At 40.1% G+C, this 14,773-nt stretch overlaps 1 protein-coding gene across 2 annotated transcripts in view; it reads right to left on the bottom strand.

Moving 5' to 3' along the window:
* The window catches only part of THADA (THADA armadillo repeat containing), a 308,025-nt gene that overhangs the window by 276,371 nt on the left and 16,881 nt on the right, over positions 1 to 14,773 (bottom strand). The window contains exons 5-11 of one of the 2 annotated variants that reach the window (XM_075925431.1): positions 14,350 to 14,498; positions 14,157 to 14,189; positions 9,383 to 9,435; positions 5,100 to 5,286; positions 2,189 to 2,283; positions 1,844 to 2,064; positions 539 to 1,230 (exon numbers count right to left, since the gene is read on the bottom strand). In XM_075925431.1, coding sequence (XP_075781546.1) covers positions 539 to 1,230; positions 1,844 to 2,064; positions 2,189 to 2,283; positions 5,100 to 5,286; positions 9,383 to 9,435; positions 14,157 to 14,189; positions 14,350 to 14,498 — 1,430 coding nt within the window. Of the gene's footprint in view, positions 1 to 538; positions 1,231 to 1,843; positions 2,065 to 2,188; positions 2,284 to 5,099; positions 5,306 to 9,382; positions 9,436 to 14,156; positions 14,190 to 14,349; positions 14,499 to 14,773 lie in introns of those variants that run through there. The other variant, XM_075925430.1, reaches the window with a different exon arrangement.

The following is a 14,773-nucleotide window of genomic DNA, read 5'->3' as shown; positions in this document are numbered from 1 at the left end:
CATTCCTTCTTTCCCCAAGTGTTTCATTCTAAGTACCACCAGAAATGCCTCAGAGAACCAGCAAATCACAAAACCACGCTGAGAACCACCACCAAACTGTGCACAACAGCACCATAAACCTTGTCAGTCCACTCTAACAAAAATATTTTATGAAAAAGTGAACTACAAAGTTTACTGATTTGTTTCTTCTACATTTGCCATGTGCAAGTGTTTATAAGAAATACGAGCAAAATATATAAAAATACTGTAGAAACTCTCATGAATGTGATAACACTGATAAACAACGAAACTATTAGGCAGAATTCATTAAAATAAGTAACAGAGACATTTTGCTTCATGATGAGAATGTGAAAAAGTGGAGAAACTCTTACATGTGCACTCAGCCAAAACTAAGCTAAGAGCAATTAAAGAAAGTTTGAAATTTCTCACCTTGCCACTCTTACTACTTCCAAGAAAAAACAAATCAGAAGTCATAGCTCTACAATTGCTGCATCTTATTTAAACATCTGAACTATATATATTAAGATTATTTTCTTACCAATATTAGCATCAGCTGAAGCCTGAAGAATTTTAATCATATAGCTCAGACTGTCAGGGCTACATTTCAGTAGTTTTGGTAAATAGTAATCTATTACATAAGTAGTTTGGTCAGGATTTCCTTCACACAATACTAAAAGAAGAGGAGATACCCATGTGTCATGCCATTGGTTAATCCAGATGTTTTTTTGAAATGAAGATATCAGATGACACTTGTGATTTATAAACATGGTTTCCAAAAGATCACTTGCATAAGATGCAAGAGTCTGATCACCCATTACATCCAAAATTTGCACTGGGATTGTTCTGTCGACTGTTAAAATATTTTCAACACCCACACACTCCACAAGACAGCCAAGTGAAGCATATTTGCCTTTAACGTGCCATTCTAAACTTAGCAAGCTTTCTGTCAACACAGACAAGAAAAGGTCCGATTTTACAACAGATCCTTTAAGAGTGGCTTGGTGTATTCGTAGGACATTCCTGAATATCAACTTGGCCTGGTGTCTAACAGCATCCAGAGGATGTTCCCAATGCGCGTACACATATTCCAGCAGTTTTCCAGTTGTGTTGGAGTTTCCATTGAGACTGCACTTTAGATTTTGGGAGCTTGATTCAAGGACATCCAATGCTGAATTAGTCCAAATAGCTAAGACTCTAGATAAGGATACTGCCATACTGGAGTCTTTTAATCTTAAAATAAAAAAGAAAAGAAAAGAAATGGGAATACTGCAGATTTTCTTTCATTATTCACTCAGTATTACTTACAAAATAGGGCTTTACAATTTTAATGAACTAAATAAAACATTAATTCATAATATCCTCCGCTGTTTTGCGGTCACAAAATTCACCACATTTTAAGACTTCCTCTCCTTTTATTCTGTATGAAAAGATGAATATTTAGTAGAAAAGATTAAATCTAGCAAGTATGATTTACATTTCTGCATAGAGCCTGAGCCTGCCACACTTTCTCAAGCAGAGGAATACCTCAGTCCAAAACTAGTCCCACTGACCTCAAAGAAAAGATATACATTTCCACATCTCAGAAAATAGTGGAAACTGTAAAATACATTCAGGCAATGAAATATGAAATAAACTATCAAATACTTTGTATAATTAATATGGTTAGGACTACTCGGAAAAGGTTATTAAAAGGTGGCAAAACTTGGATAAGAGTACAGTAATTACAATTTCCAACTTCAGAAAAAGGTATGGACTACATGACATTGTTAGTAGCTATGGTTTCAACCACAGAAATGAATATATAAAGAAGTCAAAAAATAGTTAACTAAAAATATAGACCTACTGTGAAGCCAAAGATATCAAAACCAACACAATATCTAAGAGTAATTTCTCTCCATTTTGACCCATACTGCCATTCTTCCATTCTAACATGGCCAGCGCTCCATGACAAAGGAAGAGGAGGACTGAACCAGAGAGCTCTTCAATACAAAGGCTCCGACAGCTGCTCATAAACCATTCTGGCACACTTGCACACTTCACTGAACGGAGGAGCAAGTCACTGACCTGCAAAACCAAATATCAATTAATGCTAATCTTACTGATGAATTACAAATAGAATATCCAAGTACTTAATAATTAGCAGTAATACAAATATATAGTTTTATTTTAAGAGAAGACACATACTCACCAAACAAGGTAACTTTTCAACAGGCTCAAACATAGTTTTAGTAAAGAGAATGACAGCCAATCCTGAGGTAGTCTGAACAGTAGGCAAAAGACTTTCTTTATAACAGAAAAGAAAACAAACATTCTTCATTGTACAATGCTTGCTGTATTTGAAAGAAACTATATATTAAAATTGGTTCTATTTTGGTTTAGGTAGAGCCCATTCTTCCTGTATAAGCTCCCTATTTCCAAAAAGTTTCCCCAGTTCCTAATAAATCTAAACCCCTTCTTCCTGCACCATTGTCTCATCCACACATTGAGACCCTACAGTTCTTGAGATCCGGCAGTTCTGCCCACCTACCTGGCCCTGCACATGGAACTGGAAGTATTTCAGAGAACACTACCATCCACACTGGGCAACAAAATGGCAAATTAAATTCAATCATCTAGATTTGTGAGATACTTTTGTAACTATTCTAGGTCTTGGACTTAACTATCTTGAATAATTCTGTATTATCTGCAAATTTTGCCACCTCAATGTTTACCCTTTTTCCATATCATTTATGGAATGCATTGAATGGCACAGTCCTATTGCAGATTCCTGGCTGACACTACTATTTACCTTTCTTCATTTTGAGGACTGATCATTTATCCCTGCCCTTTGGTTCCTGTCTTTTAACCAGTTACTCATCCATGAGACAGCCTTCCCTCCTATCCCATGACTACATATTCTGCACAAGAGCCTTTGGCGAGGGACCTTCTCAAAAGGCTTCCTGAAAATCCAACAACATTGTAACCACTGAATCATCCTTGTTCTCAGGTTTGTTGAAAGAAAGAATTGATGAGGCATGATTTCCCTTTACAAAAGCCATGTTGATTCCTCCCAACACATCACATCCATCTATGTGTCCCAATGATTCCATTCTTTCTTATGGTTTCAACCAATTTGCCTGATACTGAAATTAGGTTTACCAACCAGTAACTGCCACGGAGCCTTCTTCAAAAAAATCTGTCACCTTACCTACCCTCCAGTTATCTGGAACAGAAGTTGAACTAAATAACAGGTTACACACCACAGTTCTGCAGCATTGGCATATGTGTGTCTGATAGCAGAATCCTGCAGTTAATCAGTACAAATTTTCTGTAAACAAAAATCTGGAAATGCTCACTGAAAGTATTTGTTGAAGTTTGAAAGGTAACAGAAATGCCATTCACTTATTATAATGAGTGGATATTTTTGATCAGTGGTGCTTAATATTTTGATGGGGGGGCCACTCCAAGATTTTGGAACATGGTCAAGGGCCACACCCTTCCATGATATTAATGGAGGAGATGTGGGATCTGCAATCGAGATTGAGTGCAGAAGGGAGCCTGGGGTAAGAGATTGGGGTTCAGGAGGACGTGTGGGATCCGGGAGGGAGTTTGGGTGAAGGAGGCAGTTATGACCTGGGGCACAGGACTAGGGTGCAGGGATTTGGGTTGTGACCCAGAGCAGGGGGATTGGATTGCAGGATCTGGGAGGGGGCATGGGTTCAGGAGGGGGGCAGAGGGTTTGGACTATATGGGGTGACAGCAGGTTGAGGGGAGGACCTGAGGTGCCAGAGGAAGATTCTGACCGGGAGACTCACTTGGGTAACTCTCAGCCAGCAGAACAAACATGTTTCTCAGGCCGTCTCCCTGCCTGCCCCGCCCCTACACAGGCTGCAGGGGCCTTGTGCATCAGTGAATAAGAGCCTGAGGGGAAAGGTGCTTCACATGCTGTCTGTTCTTCAAACAGGCAGTTCCTATTGGCTAGAAACCGCCAGGGGTGGCGAAAGTACATGAAGCCTCTTCCAACTCCTCCCCCATAGCTGAGAAACACAAATGGCCAGCAGCTGCTTTTCTCAGTGGCATACGGGAGTGGGGCAAGCAGGGAGTCCGCCTGAGGCTTCCTGCTTCAGTCGTGGACCGGATCCGGCAGCTTGGCAAGCTGGATCTGACCCACCAGCTTTATTTTGCCCAAGCCTGTTTTTGATAAAGTCTCAATTCTCCCTCTGCTCGTTGTGAATTGATGATAGTAAGACTGGGATCTTAGAGTGTGTCTACACAAAGTTATTTTGGAATAACGGCTCTTATTCCAAAATAACTATGCAAGCGTCCACAAAGCAATTCTGTTATTTTGAAATAACAGACGGCTTATTCCGACTTCTGTAAACCTCATTCTATGAAGAATGCCTATTCCAAAACAGCTATTTTGAAATAAGACGCGTGTAGACACTCCATTTCCATTATTTTGAAATAGCCCCTCACCAGGGCCATTCTAAGTTATTCCTCCTGGGGTTCTAAATTGAGATAGCACATCTACATTAGGGAAGCCTGCCTCAGACTAATTTTGAGGCTTCCCTTCAGTGTAGACGTGACATTTTGAAATAAGCTATTTCAGAATAACTATTCCAGAGTAGCTTATTCCAAAATAAGGCTATATCTACACTGGTGGGTTGTTGCGCCAGAAGTATGCAAATTAGGCTAAGCATGGAATATCGCTGAGACAATTGCATACCTAACGAGCTGACATTTTTGCGGAAGAGGCTCTTGTGCTAGAAGGAGCTGTCTACACTGCCCCTTCTTGCACAAGAAAAACCCTCTTGCGCAATGCCGTTATTCCTGAAAATAATCAGTGTAGCGGCATTGCGCAAGAGGGTTTTTCTTGCGCAAGAAGGGGCAGTGTAGACAGCTCCTTCTAGCGCAAGAGCCTCTTCTGCAAAAATGGAGGCTCATTAGGTATGCAAATGAGGCGCCAGTGTAGACATAGCCTAACTGTGTACCCTTAGTGAGCTTCTACCAAAATCTGTAATATAATGACTTAAATTGAAGGACAAGTCCAAATGACAAGTTTTTGAACTAAGAATTATTTCAGTTAAACTTTATAGTATTTAAATACTGCTGATACTTACCATCCATTAATAATTTTGTGAAGTTATTCAGTATACCACACATACTTTGCCACACAAGAGAACCAGGTTTCTTCCAAAGACTTCCCTGAAAATTATCCTGTAATTTCTGTAGTAGCAACATTGAGACTTTAATGGCCATCAATAAATCATGCATCAACTGAGTTTGAGCAATACTATTTCCACTAAGCTTTCTGAAAAGGGAAAAAAAATACAAATAAAATCAACTAAAATGTCTATTTCTCCCATTCAAATATTTTGCCAAAATTCCAGAAAAAAGTTATTTATTTTATTCTATCCACTGAGAATATATATGTATTTTTTTAAGTAGGAAAGATATGTCCAAGGCATTCTCATTTGGGGATTTTTTAAACAACTCACTGAATGCTGGCTAAACAAATGCATGACTTTGTGAACAAATTTCTCATAATCTTTCATATTGTTACAATCAATAATATTAATCACAAAACAGACAAAAACACTTCAACTTCTTTTGATATTTTATCAAAGTTAATGTAACTCATGCTGTGACTATTTTTTAATAAACCAGGAACTGGTAAATTTAAGTGGAGTACTAAAAATGTAACATAGAAAAGATTTTATTTGACTTCTGCAAGGTAAGCTAAAGGTCTCATTCTCATTAATGTCAAGAAAAGAATAACGAGTAGTCCTGGGGCACCTTAGAGACTAACATCAAATATACAGACCTCTAAGTGTTTAGCAAGACTGCATACAATATCTATATCTGTAAACAGGGTCTGAATCAATGCTTCCATTACAGCCAGCTTGAATGGGAAGGAAATCCTGGGTGTGGTTATGTAAATACAGTTCACTCAGTTTGCTTAGGCCTGCTAGATATTCAATTGTTAGAAGGTGGTTTACCCATTGTGACCAATTTGGCTGTTGTGGAGTCACAAATTGTGTTAATACTAAATGCAGGAAATGTAAGATATGACCACCAATGTTTGCAGTTATTGGGAGAATGCAGAAAAATTGTGTTTAACTCAGTTCAAAGGAGAGACCCTGTCAGTGTAAATACACTTGGAGGGACAGAGGGTCCAATTCCAGATCCCTATAGTTTAAGCTGGAGAAGGAGTTGAGTCAGCAGAATGCATACCTTTCATGCATGAGCTGTAAGACTGGTTTAACCTGTTTCTCCCCACTGCTTCAGAGTTAAAGAAAGGTTCCATAAGGCATCTTTTTTGTATGTAAATTTACTTCAGTGGCTGCTGGAATCTCTTGTGGCTGGTCTGTGCTTTGGACTAAGAGCTGAAATCACTGAGGGTACATCTACATAATACGGCTTAACTCGAAATCAGCTACACAAATTGAGCTACATCAATTGTTTAGCTTACTTCAAAATTAGGAGCATCTACACAGCACTTATTTCAAAATAGGAAACTCGCCCTCCAGGTGAATGGCAAGTGACTAGCAGAGTGAGCGAGTTACCCCTATACTCCACCATTCAGGATGGGAGGTGAACTCTGCAGATCACCTCTGAACTCTGGTCTGCCCTAACCAAGGGCAGCGACACTGAGTGGAGTACAGAGAAGTGTAGGGTATGTGAAGGGAACATTTACATTGCTGGAGTTAAAAACCGGAGAGGAAAAAGTATATTGCCCAACCTACTTGGGCTGGGATGTCTACTCACAGTTTTGGTTATGAACTCTGTAGTATTTTCCTAAATTAATGCCATGTTACTTCCCTCCCCTTTTATTAAAGGTTTCTTTTCCACACTCAGACTCTGTGCTTGTGAGTGGGGAAGCATTGTGTCCCAGAGGCACCCAGAGATGTTGTGTAAATTTCTCAGGCTAATGGGAGAGGCTCAAGCCAGTGCTGTGATGGATGGATGAAAAGGAGCCCCTAGACATTGAACTCAGCCCTGGCACTACCTGGCAGAAGGGTTACATATCTATATCTATTAGAGTGTGTCTGTGAGTCCGTCTGCCTGTGCATCTGTAAATCCATTTGAGAACTCTTCCTAAGAGCTAGACCACGAAATTTGGTATGCAGCTTCCTCGTACCCTAACTCAGTGGTCACCAACCAATAGATCGGGATCTACTGGTAGATCTTGGAACCTCTGACAGGTGATCTCGACTGGTTTGGCCAAGAGGCTACCAAGTGCCAGCACTTCCGCTGCCCTTCCCCCCACTGCTGTGCACCTTCTACTCTTTCCTTGGAGCTGTCCCCTCAGCAACCTCCTGCTTTCTGTGAAGGGCAGGGGAGGGAGAAGAGGAGCGCTGATGTCAAGGTGCCCCTTCTCTCCCACCCTGTGTCCTATGTCCACAGAGCAGAGAGGGGGCACAACATGACTTGGGAGGGTGTTCACTGGCCGCTTTTGGGAGTAGTACAGGGCAGGGTCCCTGCCTTAGCCCCACTGTATCACCACCCAGGAGTGCTCTGCTGGAGCCCACATCCCAAAATCCTACCCCAGTCATGAACCCCCTCCTGCATCCCAAGTCCCAGCCCCGAGCACCCCTGCATCCAAACACCCTCCCAGAGTCTGCACCAAGAACCCCTTCCTACACCTCAACTGCCTGCCCCCAAGCTAAGCTCAGAGCCCCTCTCACACTTCAAATCCCTTAACCCAAGACCAGAGCCTGCACTCCAACCTTCTGCCAGCCCAGATCTCCGCGGGACAGCCCCGCTGCCCCCAACCCTGCTTCCACCAGCCGCCCACCTCCTCCCCCATCTCCATGGGACAGTCTTGCTGCCCCCAACCCTACTGTCCTTTTTAGGTTCCTGGGTAAATTCCAACAACAACCACTTCACTCATTTGGTAACAAAGCTAAATTAAAACAAAAGCAGTCACCTGGGAAGCAGATATGTTTCTCTTACAGTCTGATTCAAAGGTGTCTGCAAACTACCCACTGTAAGTCCAATTCTGAAGAAAGTGCAGGTTGAATCTCTGTGGTCTGGGACTCTCTGGTCTGGCAACATCCATGGTCTGTAAAATCCATGGATGCTGCTGGACTAGAGAGCCCCATCACAGAGGTTGCTGGTGGCTGGGAGCAGAGCCAGCCAGCGGGGCAGCAGAGCCCATGGGCCAGCAGAGCCCACAGTCATCTGGTCCGGGAAACCAGTGGGGAAGCCGGAGCCTGCAAGGAGTAGGGGGGAGTAGAACTCACAGAAGGCTGGGAAGCCAGTGGGGATGCTGCAGTCCACTGGGCAGCGGGTCCACAGCAGGCAGGGCCAGGAAGGGAGGGGGGCTGCAGAGCTCACAACTGGCAGGGCCATGATTGCCAGCAGAGACAACGGGGCCACCAGTGGAGCCACTGACAGAGCTCACAGGGCTAAGGGCAGTAGAGCCCAGCAGAGAAGCTGGTGTTCCCTGTCCCACCAGACCTTTCCTGGTCCAGAAAATTCCTTTGTCCAGGACAGGTCAGGTCCCAAGGGAGCTGGACAAGACGGTCCAAACTGTACCCACAACTTACAGTTCTCTGGTAAGATTGGCAGCTACAACTCTCTATGCCTCTTGTACTGCCACATCTATGTTTTTCAACTCCTGTCTTCCTCTATAAGCATGCACTGGAGGTGATAAACTCTACTCTTCTTGCTTTTAATGGCATAGTACTGCACATACCAACTTTATCGCTGTGACATTTACACCATTAATAAAGGTTCAGAAAAGGGCAACAAAAATGATTAGGGGTTTGAAACAGGTCCCATATGAAGAGAGATTAAAAAGACTTGGACTTTTCAGCTTAGAAAGGAGGAGACTAAGGAGGGATATGATAGAGGTCTATAAAATCATGACAGGTATGGAAAAAGTGAATAAGGAAAAGTTATTTACTTATTTCCATAATAAAAGAACTAGGGGTCACCAAATGAAATTAATAGGCAGCAGGTTTAAAACAAACAAAAGGAAGTTTTTCTTCACTCAGAACACACTCAACCTCTGGAACTCCTTGCCAGAGGATGCGGTGAAAGTTAGAACTTTAACAAGGTTAAAAAAAAAAGAGAGCTAGATAGATTCATGGATGTTAGGCCCATCAATGGCTATTAGCCAGGATGAGCAGGAATGGTATCCCTAGCCTCTGTTTCTCTGGAGGTGGGTGACTGGGTAGGGATCACCTGAGGATTACCTGTTGTGATCCCTCCTTCTGGGGCATCTGGTATTGGCCACTGTCAGCAGACAGGTTACTGGACTAGATGGACTTTGGTCTGACCCAATATGGCCGTTCTTATTAATGACTTTATTGTTACTAGAAAAAATATTCAGTCAACTGTATCATCCATGACAGTGCATTTGAAACAGCTAAATACATTTCACAATTAATTTCACTTGCCTGCTTTCCTCTTGTAATTCAATGAGAGACTTCTGCAGAAACTGAAGAACTATTAAAAATAAAATATAATAAGGAATTATTCTGTTGAAAAACAGACTGAATTGGAAATCTAAATTGGTCCCACATGTGTTCATGCAGGTTTGTTCATGCATTGAAAAATTATTTGCCAAAAGGAAGCAAAAGTACAACAGTACAAATCAATCAAGTTTGAAGTTCAGTACAGTCTCACAGGAGTAATGTTCAAAGCAAGTGGGAAAAGTCCATTATAAAAATTGTACAATATCCCTAGACTGTGCTACCCTAAATTTTTCTGAGAAAGTCGATAAAGATATGCTTCCAAAATAAGGATTGGCCGCTTACTGGAGGCAAGGAATTCACTCTCACAAGGTTCTCTCATACAACTTTGCAACAGCCTTAGGACATCCATTCCAGGCAGCCTTGACCACTAGGGTCAATTTTCCCTTGCTGTAAGGGTCTAAGCCTGCAAGATACTGAGAACCCTAAGCTCACAGTGAGATGCTAAAATGAAATGAATTTAAATGGTAGCTGAAGGCCCTGGAGCACCCCACAAGATAAGCCTGAAATTCCACAGATCATGAATTTTTTTTTTTTTTGGACAAAGATCTAATTTTACAATACATCAAGTTGCCATTATCCTATAGTCTAGAAACTGAATCAAATAAAATGATACATTAAACTGTGCTATTGGTAGATCAATATTCATCACTGCCAGTTTCTGGTTCTCGCTCCCTCACCAGCAGAGGCTAGTAATGGTTCATATTAGGGCTGTTGATCAATCGCAGTTAACTCACATGATTAACACAAAAAATGTAAATTTAAACTGTAGCTGAAGGAGCTCAATGTTGTCTCGCAGCATTACCAACACTTCCACTGTTTACTGGGCTCTTAAAAGACATTTAGGGATAAAGTAGACCTAAATAACAGCACAGAACACAGAGAGCCAGGACTGGTGGTTGTAAAACTTTATGGGAATGCAGAAAACTTGGCCACACCTATGATAAGAGGACTTCCGGCTAACTAAAATCATGCTGGACCACAGATGTTGCCCAACTAAAGAGATCCAACCTATATTTGATCACAAATGTTTGCACTTTGGAAAAGATTTTAAAATGGTTATTTTCAATTCACCTCATACAATTATTGTTGTGTAATCTCTTTAACATGAAAGTGCAACTTACAAATGCAGATTTTTGTGTTTGTTACATAACTTCATTAAAACCAAACCAAAACAAAAACTCTAAAGAAGACACATCCTCTCAGACCTACTTCTTGTTCAGCCAACCACTAAGACAAACATTTATTTACAGTTATCGGAGATAATGTTGCCAATTTCTTATATATAACATTACCTCAAAGTGAGAACTAGGCATTCACATGTAGAACTTTTCTGGCTGGCATTGCAAGATATATACATGCCAGACGTGCCCTCCTGCGTCAATCACCATTCCAAAGGACATACCTCCATGCTGATGATGCTCATTAAACAAATAATCAGTTAAATTTGTGACTAAACTCCTTGGGGGAGAATTGTACGTCTCCTCTTTTACCAACACTGTGACATATATTTCATGTTATAGCAGTCTCAGATACATGTTGTTCATTTTAAGAACACTTTCACAGCAGATGTGACAAAATGCCAATAAGGGACCACGGTGAAGACAGCTACAGTACTCAATTCAAGGTTTAAAATTCTGAAGTGCCTGCCAAAAACTGAGAGGAAACAGGTGTGAAGCTTGCTTGCAGACATCTTAAAAGAGCCCAGTTCCAACATGGAAATATAAAACCTGAACCACAAAAGAAAAATAAATTAATCTTTTGTTGGTGGCATCTGACTCAGTTGATGAAAATGAACGTGTGTTGGGTGTGCCCTGCTTTGGATTTTTATCAAGAAGAAACTATCATCAGCATGGATGCATGTCCTTTGAAATGGTGGTTGAATCATAGAATACTAGAAATAGAAGGGACCTCGAGAGGACCAAGCACCATTTAGATCATCCCTGGTAGATTTTTATCTAACCTGCTTTAAAATATCTCTAATGATGGAGATTCCATAACCACCCGAAGCAATTTATTCCAGTGCTTAAACCACCTCGACAGAAAGTTTTTCCTAATGTCCAACCTAAACCTCTCTTGCTGCAATTTAAGCCCATTGCTTTTGTCCTATCATCAGAGACCAAGGAGAACAATTTTTTTCCCCTCCTCCTTGTAACACCCTTTTAGATACCTGAAAATCATTATGTTGTCCTCTCTCAAAATAGGTCTAGACTTCAGAGCTTTTCCGGGATACCAGAAAAGCTCTGCTGTGTCCAAGAGAAACATCCACTTTTCTGAGGGGGGGATGGGGGGGAGTAAAAAAAGTGGACCTGTTTTGTCGGAATCCCTGTAAACCTCATTTTCCAGAGAAGGAGGGATATTCCAAAAGAGGACATCTTTCAGAAGTAAATGGGAAAAAAAGATACGCAATTTGTGAACCGCAATTTATCTTTGTAATCTAGACATAGCCCCAGTCTTCTATTTTCCAAGCTAAACAAGCCCAATTATTTTAGTCTTCCCTTATAGGTCATGTTTTCTACACTTCAATAATTTTTGTTGTTCTTCTCTGGACCTTCTCCAATTTCTCCACATCTTTCCTGAAATGTGGCAGCCAGAACTGGACACAATACTCCAGTTGAGGCATAATCAGCTCAGAGTAAAACAGAAAAATTACTTCTCATGTCTTACTCACCACACTCCTGTTAATGCATCCCAGAATCATGCTTGCATTTTTTGCAACAGTATCATACCGTTAACGCACATTTAGTTTGTGGTCCTCTATGACTCAAAGATCCTTTTCTGCAGTACTCCTACCTAAACAGTCACTTCCTATTTTGTGTGTGTGTGTGTGTGTGTGTGTGTGTGTGTGTGTGTGTGTGTGTGTGTGTGTGTGTGTGTGTGTGTGTGTGTGTGTGTGTGTGTGTGTGTGTGTGTGTGTGTGTGTGTGTGTGTGTGTGTGTGTGTGTGTGAGAGAGAAACTGACTGCCCTTCCTAAGTGAACTACTTTGCATTTGTCCTTACTGAACTTCATCCTATTTACCTCAGACCATTTCTCTAGTTTGTCTAGATGATTTTGAATTATGACCTTAACCCCTCCCAGCTTGGTATCATTTGCCAACTTCATAAGCACACTCTGTCTGCCATCATCTAAGTCACTGATGAAGATATTGACCAGAAATGTTCCAAAACTGACCCCTTAAGAACCATACTTGTTATGCCCTTCCAGCATGACTGTGAACCACTGAAAACTACTTGATTCATCTGAAGAAGTGGGCTGTGCCCACAAAAGCTCATGATACCATCTATATGTTTTGTTAGTCTTTAAGATGCTGCTAGACTATATGTTGTGTTTTAAGTTTTCCTCTGAGAACAGTTGCCAACCAGTTAGGCAGCCACCTTATAATAGTCCCAGTTAGGCTGTATTTCTCTAGTTTATCTACAAGACTTCACTAAAGTCTAGGTGTACCACATTTACCACTTCCTCCTTAATCAACAAGGCTTGTTATTCTATTAAAAAAAGCTATCAGATTGATTTGACGTGATTTGTTCTTTACAAATCTATGCTGGCTGTTACCTATCACCTTATTTTCTTCTAGATGTCTGCAGATGGATTCCTTAATTATTTGCTCCATTATATTTCCTGGCACAGAAGTTACGCTGACTGGCCTGTGGTTTCCATGGTTGTCCTGGAAAGGACATATGAATCTTCAGCACATCTGGCACTTACATATCTTGCAATGCTAGCTGCAATAGTGCCATATGAATGCCTGTTCTGACTTTCAGGCAATATTATAAAAGCAAGAGATAATACTTCTGTTTACAAACAAATTTGTTAGTTGGAATGATTGGCTGAACAAGAAATAGAATTGAGTGGACTTGTAGGCTCTGAAGTTTTACATAGCTTTATTTTTTAATGTAAGGGGTTTTGTACATAATTCTGTTTGCAATTTAAACTTTCACGATAAAGAGATTGCATTACAGTACTTCTATTAGGTGAACTGAAAAATACTATTTATTTTGTTTTTACAGTGCAAAAGTTTGTAATAAAAAATATAGAGTGAGCACTGTACAATTTGTATTCTGTGTTGTAGCTGAAATAAATATATTTGAAAATGCAGAATACCTCTAAAAATATTTAAATAAAAGGCATTCCATTACTGTTTAACAGTTGATTAATCATGGGATTAATTGCAATTAATTGTTTTAATCTCACAATTAATCAATTTTTAAATCACTTGACAGACCTAATTCGCCAATGTCACATTATCTAACTTTAGGATTGGGAAGTCAGAGATAATTGGGAAGTCAGAGATAATATCTTATGTCACTTAATAGCAACTCCTGCTCTGAAACCTTTCTACTGAGATCTATTCAGTCCCACAGCAATAAATGCAACGGAGGGAATTGGAAGATGGAAGATAAAAAGTCATGGAAAACATAAAAGAATCTACCAAGATACAATTATAACAGAAAAGAATATTTTCATGGAACTTACTCATTTCTAGTAAACTCACTAAGAAGAGATGTTCAAAAATTGTTTCTATTGTCTTCACATTTAGTTTTTATTGGTTGTGAGTTTTCATGAATAACTAAGAGAGGAGTTTATTATATTTAACACATTTAAAATACCATGCTGTACTAAGCTATTCTCAAGAAAACATAAGCAATCAAAAATGTTACACTTCTTATATCTACTACAGAAATAGAATGACCTACCTTCTTTGAATAAATTATTAATACTTGCTTTACCTGTGGAGGGAGAAAAACATATATTTCAACAAGTATATGCTGGAAACAATTATTTACTTTAACTCAATAATGGGGACATCAAGACCATTATAAACAATATCAAATTCCAAACCACAATTCAATAAGTTAAAATACGAAAGATAATATTACGTCTTCATACCTATGCTAAAGTTTTCCATACAAGAAGCAAGATTGTCCATTACTTTTCTGTACAAGCACAAGTCTGTAGTTTTTAGTTCTTCTTTAAGACGACAAACAAAACGGTGCACTGCTTCACTCATCAGTTGCTCAGGAAGGCCATTCAGTGAACTATAATAGAAAGAAAACAATCAGTTATTTTAAACAAAATATTAAAAAGCATCCATAATAGGGAAATTGCCAAATTGAAAAAAATTTAGGCCTCAGTCCTGCACCCAGATCCATAGAGGCCTGTATTGAGCACCTCTTCCTTCAGCGGGGTTTTATGCAGGTGCAAGTCTATAACCATACAGATCGCATTACAAGACCAAAATTTAAGGCATTTTACAACACTGAAAAAATAAACAAACACAAATGAATGCAAGTATAAAGGTAATCAGCAGATA

The sequence above is a fragment of the Pelodiscus sinensis genome, chromosome 3 (genome assembly GCF_049634645.1).
Source record: "Pelodiscus sinensis isolate JC-2024 chromosome 3, ASM4963464v1, whole genome shotgun sequence".
NCBI lineage: Eukaryota > Metazoa > Chordata > Testudines > Trionychidae > Pelodiscus > Pelodiscus sinensis.
Note: the sequence above shows the minus strand (reverse complement) of the source record. Positions and strands in the feature narration are given on the sequence as shown.